This window comes from Sander lucioperca, chromosome 21 (assembly GCF_008315115.2).
Source record: "Sander lucioperca isolate FBNREF2018 chromosome 21, SLUC_FBN_1.2, whole genome shotgun sequence".
Taxonomy (NCBI): Eukaryota; Metazoa; Chordata; class Actinopteri; order Perciformes; family Percidae; genus Sander; species Sander lucioperca.
This window is the reverse complement of record NC_050193.1, coordinates 24,133,046-24,150,197: the sequence shown is the minus strand read 5'-3', so window position 1 is coordinate 24,150,197 and position 17,152 is coordinate 24,133,046. Positions and strand designations below refer to the sequence as shown.

Genomic DNA, 17,152 nt, shown 5'->3' with positions numbered 1-17,152 from the left:
AATAGTTTACAAACTGTGTTGTTCAATGGCATTATTGTTCGCTAAACTTTTGCTTATGGGAATAAGCAAAGTCGTAGTTATTTATTATTGTGCATTTATGATAGCATCCCATTGTAAGGAAGATTGTGGAAGATGACGTTTTATAACTTTTAAGTTTATGCACATTTGTTCTGTAGAAAAGCCCTCTAATGTGCACTTTAAAGTGACTGGACAGACATGAACAGGCACTCTAATGCCACCATATGTATATTAGCTTGTGATGTAAATGTAGGTAGCAGCAGGATGCACTGAAAGTTAAGGGGTCGCTACTTAACAATTGCCAACTTTTAAGGAAACTTGATTGTAATTGTAGGTTTCTAAACAATTGATTATCTTTACACTGTAACCCTGTTTAGAAAAACAACCGCTAAAACCAAGCTGCATATTGGCACAACATGCACAAAATACTGTAATGAAATTATATATTTATTATTTTTTGTATTTATTTGCTGATACAGTTAACCTTGTGTCTTTGTCAGTTGCTTAAACAGTTTACGTTGTTGTTGTGCAGGATCACTGGCTGACAGATCAAGTTAGAGGTCAGAGAAAATCTTTAGTTTTATACAAACCGTGCAAATCCCGAGGATTAGCTCCTCATATTCTCCCCACACAATTTTTTCCCAGCGATGTTCGACTTCTCAGTCACTCTGTAATATTGTAGAAAAAGATTGGTCTCTATGCATTGCAATTCACAAAAACATTTGCAATAATCAGCAAGAAAAAAACAGTTATGTGACCTTAAAAACTTGTGCAGCCCTCTTCTGAAGATGTTATTTATATTATTTCTTGGACTTGAATGAAAATGGGTTTTACTGTATTTGGATGTTTACTTGAAATTTATGGTTGATAAGGGTCAGTCATTTTTGCCACACAATGGTGCACGTTGCCATTATTTATGCTTTGTTATTTAAATGCACCGCTTTTGCCCTGCAGCTGGATTTGTGTTGTTTGAGTAGCACCTTTTTAACTCAAATAGAGGTTACACACTGTGTCTTTTTAAGTTAGATATTAGTATTTTATTAAGCTGGCCTAACCAAACAGGAATGAACCCCTGTGCCCTCTGGTAATGTATAAGTTACATCAATTCTGTGTGAATGTCCATGATTGATGGACGATGATTCTTTTGCCACTATATTCCTCTGTGGTATTTCAGTTACTGCTCTAAAGTAAAAGTAACTGTTGCACTGTACTTCATGCTTAAGACTAGTGGTTGATTTCTTTTCCACAGGCAGACTTACTTTCTTAATGACATTGCACTTGCTTCCCATGACAACAGTCACAGCCACCTACTGACTAGTTGCCAATCCCTTCAGACCCACTTCATCTTGCCAAATAAGCAGCGTCTGAGGTGTAGCACATCCTCTGTTTCCTGTGCTAACACTGACTCATAGGTGAAGAAGGATTTCCCACAGTCTTAAACACGTACACTAGCCTCAGACTGCGTCCCCGCACCCTTCTCCTAGATAAAGAGTCAGATACTTACGTCTGCTAGTCTCACTCTGACACAGTGATTATTACATACTATGCCCGTCGTATAATGTTAAAGCTGAAACTAATGTATTATTGGCCATTGAATGAAACTGAAAAAAATGCATGAAAGTAGCTGTAAAACAGAACCTAACGTCACATAGTGGTAGCTAATTGTTTGTTCATTGTAGTCACTCAAAGACCATGTCTCACGCGGTGTCACCACTACAGGAAGATGACTAAACAGATCAGATCAGAGGCAATACATCACTATCAAATAAACTGCACTCTTCATTGTTCTCAAAAGGGCTTTGGATTAAAGTAAATTACAATTCCGAAACATATTTCAAGTCCATATAAATAATGTAAATACATGTATGTGGATTATATATACATACAGTGCAAACGATATACCCTGATTCATTTTTGATACATACACAATATAGGATAAGAAGAAATGGAATTAATGGTTTGCCACATATAAGCTGCTGCTCTCTCTCACAGCCAAAGCGAGTTATGAGAGAGGGAAGCAGATGCGGCTCGGTGCGGTGCTTCAGATTAATATCAAGAATGTGTGTTTGCTTAGCTATGTCCATATGTATGTAAACAACACAGAAAAAAAGACTGAAATTGGTTTCTGTGCAAATGTAGAATTTTTGATCTTGTGTGACCCTAATTAAGAATGCTTTTGATCATTTAAATGTAACCACTTTTTTTAAGACACGTGGGAAAGAAAGATTTGTGACCATCGTTGGGAAATCTTGGCGGGCATGTGAATACCTCGTGACATCCACTGGTCTATCTATGCATTATCAGCCGAAGGATACGTAACAGTGAAGTCGGTATGTGTTCGTTGAAACAACCCTCTGATCCACTGTAACAGAGGGCTTCGCTCCAACATCCTGGGCCTCCCACTTCTCAGGGTGCCATAACAGTAGCTGTAACATCCAAGGCCTGACCTCTGCTTTCTGAAACATGGCTGCGAGACTGTCATCTACCTCCACCTGCCCTATTTGTCCAGTCTGTTCATGCTATGAACTGGGTAACAGATTGGACAGAAGGCAGAAGGAAGGTGGAAAGGTAATACTTCTCTGAAAACCATGTTACAGGAGTGGAACCTGGCCTTTTGTCTGTATGTTAAATGAAAAAAAATTACATGACGTATTAACACATCACTAACAAAGTTCATTTTTTAATATAACACAGGTGCCGGATAGCCTGTTGATGACCTGTTTATAATGGACTACCTGTTATATACTGATTATTATGTTTACTGTTATTCTGTGGATCCTAATAATGACACTGGTCTATGTGTACAGATAATGAGGCAAGCCCTTTCCTTTAGGATGAAGGGAGCTTACTGGAGGGTCTGTCTGTTACCCGTCTCTTCATATCAGCAATGTCACGGCATTTTTAAACTGAAAATGAATGAGTGTGGCTCCATCTAGTGGAAGTTCATGTGCACTGGTGCAGGCCATTACTTTGGCTTTATGGCAGGCATATGAAAATAATTGACAGCTTGTAATACTGTCCTTGCTGGTTTGCAATTATTCTCCAGGGTTGTCTATATTTCCAGACCATATATGTTCACATGTGTATATGGGCTTTACTGCAAAACCCATACAGGCATGAAATCTGTATGTTGTCAAATTTACTTTCTCCCTTAGCACTGATGGGATGCTGCTGAGTGTATCCCCAGAGTGCCTCATTATCCAGTCTGTGTGCAAATAATGTGCAGGAAAACAGACGTTCTGTAGTTCACACATCTGTCCAACATTAGTGATTAGTTTCCTGTGTAACAGACAGGCTCTCACACTCCTCAGTCTCCAGCAACGATTGTGCAATAAACTGAAGTCTATATTTTTAAAACTGCTGATAGGCCATCTCCTTCATCCTTGTTTGTGTGTGTGTGTGTGTGTGTGTGTGTGTGTGTGTGTGTGTGTGTGTGTGTGTGTGTGTGTGTGTGTTTTTGTACTTTTGTACTCACTGTTTGTGAGAAACTTTGATTGCATTGGACTCACTCTACATATACAGTATCTCACAAAAGTGAGTACACCCCTCACATTTTTGTAAATATTTATTTATATCTTTTCATGGGACAACACTGAAGAAATGACACTTTGCTATAATTTAAAGTAGTGAGTGTACAGCTTGTATAACAGTGTAAATGTGCTGTCCCCTCAAAATAACTCAACACACAGCCATTAATGTCTAAACCGCTGGCAACAAAAGTGAGTACACCCCTAAGTGAAAATGTCCAAATTGGGCCCAATTAGCCATTTTCCCTCCCCGGTGTCATGTGAGTCGTTAGTGTTACAAGGTCTCATGTGTGAATGGGGAGCAGGTGTGTTAAATGTGGTGTTATTGCTCTCACACTCTCTCATTCTGGTCACTGGAAGTTCAACACGGCACCTCATGGCAAAAAACTCTCTGAGGATCTGAAAAAAAGAATTGTTGCTCTACATAAAGATGGCCTAGGCTATAAGAAGATTGCCAACACCCTGAAACTGAGCTGCAGCACAGTGGCCAACACCATACAGCGGTTTAACAGGACAGGTTCCACTCAGAACAGGCCTCATCATGGTCAACCAAAGAAGTTGAGTGCACGTGCTCAGCGTCATATCCAGAGGTCATCTTTGGGAAATAGACGTACGAGTGCTGCCAGCATTGCTGCAGAGGTTGAAGGGGTGGGGGGTCAACCTGCCAGTGCTCAGACCAAACACCGCACACTGCATCAAATTGGTCTACATGGCTGCCTTCCCAGAAGGAAGCCTCTTCTAAAGATGATGCACAAGAAAGCCCGCAAACAGTTTGCTGAAGACAAGCAGACTAAGGACATGGATTACTGGAACCATGTCCTGTTGTCTGATGAGACCAAGATGCATTTATTTGGTTCAGATGGTGTCAAACGTGTGTGGCGGCATCCAGGTGAGGAGTACAAAGACAAGCGTATCTTGCCTACAGTCAAACGTGGTGGGAGTGTCGGAGCTGCCGGCACTGGGGAGCTACAGTTCATTGAGGGAACCATGAATGCCAACATGTACTGTGACATACTGAAGCAGAGCACGACCCCCTCCCTTCGGCAACTGGGCCGCAGGGCAGTATTCCAACATGACAACGACCCCAAACACACTTCCAAGACGACCCCTGCCTTGCTAAAGAAGCTGAGGGTAAAGGTGATGAACTGGCCAAGCATGTCTCCAGACCTAAACCCTATTGAGCATCTGTGGGGCAACCTCAGATGGAAGGTGGAGGAGCGCAAGGTCTCTAACATCCACCAGCTCCGTGATGTCATCATGGAGGAGTGGAAGAGGATTCCAGTGGCAATATGAAGCTCTGGTGAACTCTATGCCCAAGAGGGTTAAGGCAGTGCTGGAAAATAATGGTGGCCAATATTGACCCTCTGGGCCCAATATGGACATTTTCACTTAGGGGTGTACTCACTTTTGTTGCCAGCGGTTTGGACCTTAATGGCTGTGTGTTGAGTTTTTTTTTGTGGGGACAGCACATTTACACTGTTATACAAGCTGTACACTCATTACTTTACATTGTAGCAATGTGTTATTTCTTCAGTGTTGTCCCATGAAAAGATATAATGAAATATTTACAAAAATATGAGGGGTGTATTCACTTTTGTGAGCTACTGGAAATGGCTTGAGCTCTTTAAGTAGTAAATCAGGGGCAGACCTTGTTAGTGTAATAGAAAAGGTCAATGCTTAGTTTTTTTTGTTTTTAGATTAATGTTAGGGCAAAGGCTGGGGGTAGTCTTGTAGTTTTGATGGCTGAGATTAGGGGTGGGGGATAGGGAATGCATTATGTCAAAGGATGGCCCTCACAAGTATAGAAGTGTGTGCTTATGTGTAATAAAGATTAAGTGACCTCACAATGATAGAAAGATGAGAAATTACTTGACTTCACCTCTTCACGGAGTAGATTAGAGCTTGTTATGTAATTACACAGGTTAATTAAAAATTTAAAGGGGTGTTTCAGCAATATTGCACGTCCTAAAAGTTAGGGGACTTGCAAGAGACGGATTAAAAAAGTTGATGCAGCAGAGACTTTAAGTCCCTTCTATGGGTCAAACTTCCAATACACTGGATTCTACATATGCAACTCAATAGTGTATTTTGCAAGGGGGTAAGCTTCGCTTTAGAGCTCGAACCTCCTATGGCGCCATTTTGATGCTACAAAGCGATCACCCGACGTTAGCATTCCATTGACTGCCATTCATTTTGACGTCACTTTGACAGCGAATAACTTCACATCTGAAGCGTTTAAAGACTTTATTTGTCCATTGTTTATTTCTAAAGAAACACGACAATGTATAAAAGGCTCCATTACCTTGTACCTCACGTTATGGCTCCGTAGCAGACGTTTTTGTAAAAATAGGCTAACGATTGTGTCATAACCACGCGACTTACTGTCGCATAGTAGAGGAATTACCGTATAGTACAGGAGAAGCTTGCAGGCAGTTTCGACTTACATTAGCTGTTTAAGTTGAATTACTAATGTTAACTATCATTTTAGTGATCAATAATTAGCCTGTGCCTATGTTATCTCCTTACATATACCTACGCTCTCCGTCTCTGCAAGATTGGGAATGATTGAGATTTCTCTTGGCACAGCTACCAGAAGACTTAGAACTTTCAGACACGTTGCTCATGTCACATTTACGTCGTCTCTCTCAGTTGGAGGCTGCGCAGTAACGCTCAGCGCTCACCGGAAAAGTGCTTCTAAAGGCCTTCACTGGTCTCCGTCCAGAGCAACGGGATCTGTTGGTCCATTCTTATATACAGTCTACGGTATTTTGATGGGCCTTCCCTGACTGACTTCAGATTTCACTAAGGACTAACCATGGCTAGTAATCTGATATTCATGAGTGAAATAGATGTAGTGCTTCTTTAAATTAATACTGGGTTTAGTATTAAAACAAGTGTGATATTGCTTAAATTAGGGGTTAGGAGATAAATCCAAGGTTTTTACAAAATCTGTAAAGAATGAGAGAAATGAAGAATGGTCATATATATATATATATATATATATATATATATATATATATTATCTGCTTTTTCCTCAGTAGACCTCCAATATATAATTTAGCTTGAAAAAGCAAACTTTTTGGGTGAAATCAGAGTACAAATAGTCAAGAATTAATTATATTGAAGCATTTTATTACCCCTGACAGTTTGTCAGCTGTCTCATCAAAACTTTTCCTCTCAGATTTCAGGGTAAACTGCACTTCTGTGACCTGGGCATGCTTTTCAACCCTTTTAATGATCACTGCAATTTTCAGAAATGTAGGAGGCAACGAGGGCCTGAATCTGCTTTTGACCGATTGATCTACACACGATCACAGTGTGCATTGTCCTGACATTTTTATCTTGATTTAATCTTAAAAAAGATCACATACAACTCTCACTGTCTTCCCCTTCATCTTGCTTTCTTCAGTTTTTCAGCCCTTGAAATGTCACACGAGAGACCTCCCACTTCCACGTTCATTTGAAACTTTCACTTCCTCCATGTCGTTTTGTAATGTACTTTAACCTACAGTCTCCTCTAAGTCCTCATTCTGGTGGCAGGGTGTTTGGTGCTCTGCCGAAACTCCTTGAGCTGAATCGCCCCCATACGACTACCAGGTAGGCCTGAAACATCTGTCTGCAGTTTTTCACACAGTTTGTTACACCTTAAAACATCTGGGACGATATCATTTTATTATCTATAATAGGTACATTTATTATATGATAGGTAAATAACAGGTAGGGATAACAGAACGTAATTAATTTGAATCTAGCATCTCTGATCCTCATGTTCCTCATGGCTAGAGTTCTCCTGTTTCGAGTTAGTGAATTGTTTCCTTTGTACCAGGCAATGTTTTCCATTACAACAGATACAGGCAGCGGCAGAGAAAGATTATTGACATGCATTCAGGTTCCTAATAAAATTACGGCTCACTCTATAAAGGATTATTAAATTAGGTGCAGAGCAGCCAAAGAGGTCTTGTGATACACATGCAGCAAAGCTGTTGTACTCTTCTGAGTCTGAGTTTAGGCGCGGCTGCAGATTTCAGGAAGTAAAATCTACTAATGGAGGTAAAGCAAAACATATTTAGTGTATTTCATTGGTGGAAGTGTTGCTAAATAGTGCAGGGTTTGTTTATTTTGTAGCTGGTTTTGATTGAACTTCTGCATGATTTGAGGCTTAACACATATCTGTTTTGGTAAAGGATGCATTAATTGTATGTTATTTTACTTGTGACTTGCTAAAATATGTATTTGCAAGTATGTATACCTGTGGGGAAATCATTGAGAGCATGAGTGTGTGAACGACAAATTTGGCAAAAAAGAATGGTTGGTTGTTTTGCTGCTCACTCTGAAGGATGTGGTGTAACTGCCACTTTGGGTAGCTCATCAACCTTCTCAGGCATACAGCATGTGCACCTCAACTAATGGTAAATAGTGTTGTTTTCTTCATACTGTTGTCTTGTACAATTGTCTTCAGCATGCACAATTATTCAAGTAACACACAGAATCCCAAATTAAAGAGAGATAAGGGGACAGAGTAGCAGTCACAGACAGACTAGAGGAAGCAGTTGTGAAAGCTTTTGCTTCCTCTTTTTTTGTAGCTTTCCTCTGTCGTGTCCTTCATCTGTTTCGTCAGCTTTGAGTCAGTCAGTTTATTGTTTCCACTTGAAATCTAGACGCATAAACAGAAAGGAAATTACAACGGGTAACTTTTTTTTGACATGGTTAATCATATATGCATTCAAATGATGACATTTGGTGTGCTTTTAAAATGCACAGTTATAGATCTCTTTCCACTGTTAGAGATTATTTTACTACAGGCTTCCTGCACATAACATTTTTTTTATTCCGAGCATTACCTCATGTTAACCGTTCTTTCTTTCCAGTTCACCATGTCCAGGAAGGTTGTGAGGTCCAGTAAGTTCCGTCACGTCTTTGGCCAGGCTGTCAAAGCTGACCAATGCTACGATGACATCCGAATCTCCCAGATGACGTGGGATAGCAACTTCTGCTCTGTTAACCCCAAGTTTGTGGCCATGATTGTGGACGCCAGTGGCGGAGGAGCCTTCATGGTGTTGCCCCTGAGCAAGGTGGGTCACAGGAAACACCCTGGTTGTATTGGCACAAAGATTATTCTTATTCTTATTATATCTTATTATATCTGCTGCTTTGCTCTTTGTGTCCTCATAATACCATTTTTGGATGTGTTGATCATTTCAAATGCAAGTTGGTGTGATGTTTTTTTGTTTCAACACCATGCTTACGTTTGAACTCTGCCAGTCACCATCACACATTCAGCTGAATAAGGAAGTTTGATGCAGACTTTGAGTCTTTCTACACGTCACTCACGTTGCTTTTGAGAAGTTTTCACCATATTAGGAGTTCGTTGTCAGTTCAGTCAGGGCAGGATGTGGCTTCAACCCAGTTATTCTGCAGTCACTTATGCAGTACGTTAGGTGGCTTGAAACCTCTTTATTGAATTTCATGTGCCTGAAAAAGTGGAAAATTGCAAACCTTGTAGCCTTGTTTATGGCCATCAGAACATCTAAATTTGTCAAAGTATGTGAGCTTAATGAAGCTTTGCGTTGGATCACCTACATCTACACCTAGGCTTGGGCATTTTTACTATATACATAGGGTATCTGCACGTCTTGAAAAGTCTTAAAACGCATTGATATCAGTTTCTTCAAAAGGAAGGCTGTAAATATTCTCTCTTGCCTGCTGTAGGCACTAATGTCAGGTATATAATACCATTGATAAATCCATTCATACATTTAATTCCACTCATCCAGATCAGGTCATGTTCATTTAATCAATTATATCACTAGGAAATATTGTGAAATACTGCTGGAAAATACTGACAAAAATGTGATAATCATAAATCATTCTAGGCCATATTATTCCTACTGGTTTTCCACCATACTTTCATACTTTGGCCAGATGACTGTGAAAAAAGTTTTTAATTTGCATTCTATGCATAAAGTTTTAAATTCAACTCGGTGATTACTGCAGAATCCACATTATTCATGGTCTAACCTCTCGAGTATACAATTCTCAAAGGGAAAAGATTTGTTAAGGGACCAGTGGGCGTGAAATTGCAGAGAAATGTACTGCAGAGACATGGAAATCCTGTTTTGAGATGAATATTGGTGCTATTATGTTTATCTCATTGAATTTTCTTTTTTACTAACAAATCAGTTAGTTAATAAACAACCACAGAAACCTAGTGAAGCCAGGCGATACAGTATGATAGAAAAAGTGCTCAAAAAATGTCTTTTCAGAATATTTCAGATAAGACATTAAATTAATCGTCATGACGTTTTCATGTTCCCAGGGCTTATTCCTGTTATCTGTTCCTAAAGTCTGCACTGCAACTGGGTAAAAGGGCGTTTAAATATGCTGCTCCCTGGAACGATTTGCAAAATTGCCTGAACCTTCGTGAGTTGGTCTCACTAGATGCTTTTAAAGTCATTTTGACTGACATGGAGGCAGGCACATCTGGCTGTAAATGTCTTAGACTGATTGATCTGTTTGATCCCTGATGTAGATAACTTCTGGCGAACATTGTTGAATATCTTGATATTTTATGATCTTGTAATTTATTATGTATTTTCATTATGAATTGTTATATGTTTTATGTCTGAAACTCTGTGCTGCAGCCTGTCTTGGCCAGGACACTCTTGTAAAAGAGATTCTTAATCTCAATGAGTATTTTCCTGGTTAAATAAAGGTTAAATAAATAATAAATAAGATGATGCCCTGGGTGAGGCATGATGTTTTCGAGGGAGGGCAGCCCAGATTGGGTCATGGAAGGAGAAATTGAGGAACCATGGGATTTCATCTCCTTGGCCCTGATCCCCTCTCTAACCCAGTTACTAGACATTAGGAGTAATTGGAGGCATAGCTGTATCAGCTGATTATCAACTTCGTCCTCCTACATTGACTAAATCATTTTGTTTTTTACTCCATTATAGTTGTGTGTAACCTTTCAGTCCCTTGGCTTTATCTGACACTTTCCCCACTGGGGATGAGATTTTTGGGAGTTGTATTCACCACCCGTCTTTATGTTTCTGTCTCTGCAGACAGGACGTATTGACATGTCCTACCCCACTGTGTGCGGCCACACAGGACCGGTCCTGGACATCGACTTTTGTCCTCACAATGACAACATCATTGCCAGTGGCTCTGAGGACTGCAGTGTCATGGTAGGCATTGCTGTATTGTAACGGCATCTTTCAGTTCGATCTTTCAAGCATTTCAGTTTGCACTAAAGCATGACGTGACGTCGTAGGCCTACTGTAATGCTATCTTTTAATGTGTGTAAATGCAGAGTCTAAATTGTTTCCTTGGTAAATAGATTTGGGAGATCCCGGACGGCGGGCTGACCACGCCACTCACAAATCCTGTTGTCAAGCTGGACGGCCACTCCAAACGTGTTGGCATCCTGAGCTGGCACCCCACCGCCCACAATGTGCTGATGAGTGCAGGTACTACACCCTCATAAACCTGCTGAAACCACAGGAGCACCTGCCACCGCAGCTGCAGTTACATGATCTGACAGAGAGCTCTTAGCTTGTATATTTTAGGAACTGGGGTGGTATAATGTCACAGATGTTTTGTTGAATGAGACTAAGACCTTCGATGAACAGGAAGTTCTTTCAGCCTCCACCCACTTCGTTCACTCTGAACGCTCTTATTGACACTTAAGTTCACAGCATTACCAGGACTCCTTAAACCCCTCAGTCTGTCTGTGTAACAGTGTTAAGACAGCAAACCCTTGCTAAATTATACTACCAACGGCTGAGAGTAGAGAGAGAGAGGACTGGGCAATGTGGTTGAAATTGATAATATCAGGGTAGCTCACCTGGTAGAGCGTGCGCCCATATATAGAGGTTTACTCCTCGACGCAGCCACCGCGGGTTTGACTCCGACCTGCAGCCCTTTGGTGCATGTCATTCTCCCTCTCTCCCCCCTTCAGCTGTCCTTTAAAAATAAAGGCTTAAAATGCCCAAAAATAATCTTTAAAAACATTTGATAATATGATAATAATAAATAAACAATAATTGAATTATCAACCAGCTCTAACTACTGCTAATATACAGTACAAAGCTTTGATTTATGGATGTTCCAGATTTTCAGACCATTACAAGATAATAAAAAAGTGCAGGGTTCTTTATGTGGTGCTCTTTTCTTTTCTGTGTAGCCATAGCAGCTATCACTGCTGTTGTGTATTCCAAGCACAGTAAAAATGTTGAACATGTGTATCAGAGGATATTTTCTAGGAAGGAACAGAGAAGCTCTGACTGTTTATGAAAGTCAATGTGAATACTTTTATTACTTGGGTATAGAGCTTGAATCACGCATGCCAAAACGTGTCATGTTTTTAATGAGAAAATAAGGCTGACTACTACTGTGTTACTTACCTGGAATAATTTGATTCATACTGTAGATTAGTTACCTTATAATGGCCCACGGTGAAGCCTCTTTTCATTTCCCATTTTGGTCACTGTTTTGTCCATGCAGGCTGTGATAACGTGGTGATCCTGTGGAATGTGGCTCGTGGGGAGGCAGTGGTGAGGATCGACAGTGTTCACCCTGACCTCATCTACAGCGCCTGCTGGAACCAGGACGGCTCCCAGATTCTCACCTCCTGCAAGGACAAGACCATGCGGGTGCTGGACCCACGCAAGGGCACCGTCATCATTGTAGGTTTCCCTGTAACTCCGTACTGCAGCTTTACCAAACAAGTCTTCAATTACATTTCTCTGCAAACATCTGGAGGGACATTTAACTCACAGGCCATAATGATTCAGACTGCAACTAATGGTTGTTTTCATTATTGATTAATCTGCCAGGTATTTTCTTGATTAATCCAATCTAAAATTCAGGAAATTATGAAAAATCACACAATTTCTCTTTTTTTCCCTTACCAACACCCACAGATATTCACTTTACTAAAATGTAAGACAAAAAAGGCTACACATTCTCACACTTGAGATGCTGCAAATGTTTGGCATTGCTTGAAGAATGGCTTAAACGATTAATTGATCATTCAAGTGATTGCAGATTCATTTTCTTTCCATCGACTAATTGATTAATTGACTAATTGTTGAATGATGATGATGACAGTTGTATTTTCTATAATTTGTGAGTGTTTTCTTTCAGTAACACAGCTAGGATATAATAATGAATGAAGATTGTTTTCATTGCTATTCTGCTTCTATATGCAACAATTTGTTGAATTTCAGTGCTAAACTTTAGGAATTTTACTTTTTATTTTTATTTTATTGGTTTATTTGATAGGGACCATGCATATTTATGAACATTGTTGAACAAAAAACACCATGTAAATATGCCAGAATTAGTAAAAATAACTACTTTTCATCTGCAGTCCCTAGGCAGGTCACATAGGACTAACATAGAGACAGCTAGCAGTCATACAGCACTCATTCACTATTCAACTTTTGAGTCTGAAATGTAACCTTTTTAATCAGCAGCATTATCTAATTCATTATTAATAATCTCTTAATTTATTTGTACTATTATTTTTTTGCTCTAGAACATAAGAAATATAATAAGACAATTATTTTGGATATTTTCATAGTATTAAATCATTTAAAATGTAATAATATTTTATTTTTACTACTCATATTGAGTAATTCTATTTTCATCAAGAACGTAGCTCTGGTCAGAGCACAAAAGTGGGAAGCACAGTAGTGGTGAATTGGATTCAGTAACACCTCCACCTCTGCTCTGCCTCACACCCCTACAGGAGAAGGAGAAGCCTCATGAGGGCTCCAGGCCTGTCAGGGCCGTGTTTGTTGCCGACGGGAAGATCCTCACTACCGGCTTCAGTCGCATGAGTGAGAGACAGGTGGCACTGTGGGACCCAGTAAGTGTCAACAACCTGCATGTTCAAGTTCAAGACTTGTGTCTCAGTCTCTGCTGTCTCTCAGGCTCAAAATCGTTTTCACTTTACTAAGATTCATGTTATTTTTGACTAAATTTGACTGACAGTGGCCTGGAAACATGAGCAATAACATTTCATCTGATTGATTGGTAGGGTGGCAGTAGCTCAGTCAGTAGGGAGTTGGTTTGGGAACCGGAGGGTTGCTGGCTCAAGTCCCCATACGGACCAATGTATGGTGGTGGACTGGTAGCTGGAGAGGTGCCAGTTCACCTCCTGGGCACTGCCAAGGTGCTCTTGAGCAAGGCACCGAACACCCAACTGCTTGGGGCGCCTTTCCATGGGCAGCCCCCTCACTCTGACATCTCTCCATTAGTGCATGTATAGGCATGTGTATGTAATTCAGGCCTGTGTGTAATGTGTATAATAATAACAACAGAGTGAAAACATTGTAATTTCCCTTGTGGGATTAATAAAGTATAAATTAATTATTATTATTATTATTATTATTATTATTAGGAATGTCATCACATTTTTCCAACTGGGTCTTGCCCACTTTAAACCATTGAGAAGAGCACAGACAGAACCAAAATAAAGAAAAAAATCTCTTATGACATCTTTAACTTTTTTTTCTACACACATACAAAAATAATCACAAAGGTAAACAAAAGCCATGTGAAATGCCCATTCACATAAAGAAAAAAAAAAGAACAAAAAAGCAGCAGTAGTGACGTTATTCATGATAGCAGGATATTCTAAGAAAGGGTTTCATATTTTGATAAAAATGTTTTGTTCTTAATCTAAAACAGTTAAAACTTTGGCAGAGAGGTTATTACGCGTAGTAAGAAAACTGTTTTTTAGGGCCTTTAAAGATCTCCTCCAGATGTGTTTAAACAACTGTTCTTTGGATAACTAATTAAACAGCTGTTGTTTGGATAACAATTAGTGTCTGATATGGATTTTATACAAAACGTATTTAGTCACCTTGTTAAGAATTGCATAATTTTAGCAGATAAATGTGAGTTCAGCCTTCTAGTGTCAAACTCTGTGTAATACATCCTTCTGCACAGTGAAGCTCAAACATCCAAGTGAAATAGCAATAAGAAAAACACATTTAAGGGGATTTTAAATTTTAGACATAATTTGAAAAAATCTTGACAGTTGGACTTGTTAGACAGTTTTGTGGTACTTTTAAAATGTTAGTAATCTGTTATTAGGGAGTTATTTACTGTATTTACACCACTGCTGTTTCACAACTTACAGCTTACAGCATTATGGGTAGTATTGCTCTGCAAAATCCCACATCAAACTTGATTAAGTCCTTGGCTTACCTGCAGTCCGTTCTGCTCGAGCAGCCTTTTTCATACAAGATGTTACATTGGAAATGATCAAACATATAATTCTTTGTATCTGAATTTCTTTTAACAGAAGAACTTTGGAGAGCCGCTGACCCTGCAGGAACTGGACACCAGTAGTGGTGTCCTTCTGCCATTTTTTGACCCAGACACTGGCGTCGTCTACCTCTGTGGCAAGGTTAGATTTAGATGTTGAAACAACTGTCTTTCTGTGTCTGTCTCACCCACACAGACACATACAGCTGACACTCACATCTTCTTCACAGGGGGACAGCAGTATCCGTTACTTCGAGGTGACAGATGAAGCTCCTTATGTCCACTACCTGTCCATGTACGGCAGCAAGGAGAGCCAGAAGGGGATGGGATACATGCCTAAGAGAGGCCTGGAGGTCAACAAATGTGAAATTGCCAGGTAAAGACATTCATGTCTTTAGTAATCCAAAAGTAGCTCAGTGTTTTTAGCTACGCGAGCTCTGTACTCTGTCTTTTTTGTGTTCAAATTTGTCTACTTTCTCCAAAAGAAACTTATTATCTTAATCTAGGCTGACACAACAACCTAAAATATGAACCAATATTTCTACCTTCAGATTCTACAAACTCCATGAGAGGAAATGTGAGCCCATAGTCATGACGGTGCCACGCAAGGTACAAATCTACACTATATACTTTTATCAGTCAAAATAAGTTCATTTGTGCATTTTTGTCTTTAACTCACTCGAAACTTCTCTGCCTGTGCAGTCTGATCTGTTCCAGGAGGATCTGTACCCAGACACCGTCGGCCCTGAGCCTTCAGTCGAAGCTGATGAGTGGTTTCAAGGAAAAGAAGGCCAGCCTATTATGATCTCTCTAAAGGACGGGTTTGTAGCAACCACCAAAGCCAAGGAGTTCAAAGTTCACAAGACTCTTCTGAAGACCACGGCTGCTTCTGCTGGGAATCAACAGGACAACAGTGGGGTGAGACACACAAAGCTAAATATTTTTGTTACATTTAGGGTTCAAAAGTTGCAGTGGTTGTACATTTACTTACAAAGTACATTTGCTCAAGTACTGTAATTAACAAATTTCACTTGTACTTCACTGAAGTGTTTCCATTGTATGCTCCTTTATACTTCTGCTCCACTACATCTCTGAGACAAACATTTATTTAACAGCTTTAGTCACCAGTTACTTTGTATAATAATGTTTTAAATTCAAAGATCAACTTAATTTCAACATAAAGCCTCTGAACACCCACATAGGTGTTTTCAGTTATTCTGGCTGATTAGACTCTTTTCAGGTTGAAGGTGGGCCGGAGCTTTGATGGGAACTTATTAGGTCACAAATTCTTTCTACCAATAAGGATGACAAAGGTGTCATTTGTCCCACCCCAACAGGTGCAACAACACTAACAGTGGACTCAGGAAGATGTCAATCACTCAGTCTAACCACACCCACACAGTCCTGGAAAAGGTCCAATCAGCCACATTATCTATGAACTATGTGGGTGTTCAGGGCCTTGAAATATGAAATATAGTGCATTTGGATACATTAAAGTACTGCATGTACTAGCTACACAATGTGCTACTTACACATTAAGATGTCACTAATAAAGTAATGAAATGATCAGTAATAATGATTAAATAACAAAATATATAATAATATAAAACTCGTGCATAATGGTATTTTATGGTGCTTTAAGTACATTTTACTCGTGCCCAAGTATTTTTTACACTTACTGGATACTACATGTAACCATTTTTATTGCTCCAGAAAATCCTCCTACAATTTTATTATTGGCTTGAAATTTTGTCCAACGACTGCAACCTAGACAACAAAAAGTATTGACCAATTCTATAATATATGTGTAATCAAACATTCTCCATCACATCATCACTCTATCTGTGTCTGTCTGTCTGTCTCTCAGGAGGTTCAGTCCTTGAGAAAGGAGGTGAAAGACCTGAAAGCAGCGATAGAGGAGCTGACCAACCGTGTGAAGGAGCTGGAGAGCAAGCATTAAACTAGAGAAGTTTGATAAACAAGAACAATAAATCAAAGTCAAAAGTCAAGAGCGAAACAGTGGGGAAAAAAAACAGTGAGAGAAGAGTGGGCTGTTGTAAATCTGATTGTAGTGAGACAAAGGGAGAGATTGAAACCTACAGCTGTTATGAAACTTCATTTTTCTTTGAAGCTTGAATTTGTTTACTTGGTTTGTCTGATCAATTTTAAAAATTCCTATTTTAATATATGCTTTTAGTTTGAAATAAAATCCTCTGTATTTTCAAAATACTGTTTGCGGCTTTTTTGTGTGAAATGAAATACACATGAAACACACATTTGAATTACATTACAATTTTAATTATTTATACTCATCATCATACAACATG

The 17,152-nt window shown here is 39.5% G+C and overlaps 1 protein-coding gene across 2 annotated transcripts; it reads left to right on the top strand.

Moving 5' to 3' along the window:
- The first annotated feature begins 7,006 nt into the window (after nucleotides 1–7,006).
- Nucleotides 7,007–17,054, top strand: coro1a (coronin, actin binding protein, 1A). Of its 2 annotated transcripts, none has more exons than XM_031318823.2 (11): nucleotides 7,007–7,142; nucleotides 8,414–8,617; nucleotides 10,610–10,732; nucleotides 10,885–11,014; nucleotides 12,051–12,232; nucleotides 13,300–13,419; nucleotides 14,863–14,967; nucleotides 15,056–15,201; nucleotides 15,377–15,434; nucleotides 15,528–15,743; nucleotides 16,693–17,054. In XM_031318823.2, the coding sequence occupies exons 2-11, from the start codon at nucleotides 8,420–8,422 to the stop codon at nucleotides 16,783–16,785; spliced, it is 1,371 nt and encodes a 456-aa protein (XP_031174683.1). In that variant the 5' UTR covers nucleotides 7,007–7,142; nucleotides 8,414–8,419; the 3' UTR covers nucleotides 16,786–17,054. The 2 variants fall into 2 exon arrangements, with proteins under 2 accessions (XP_031174683.1, XP_031174684.1); XM_031318824.1 differs by lacking the exon at nucleotides 7,007–7,142 and adding an exon at nucleotides 8,210–8,232.
- Nucleotides 17,055–17,152: the final 98 nt, after the last annotated feature.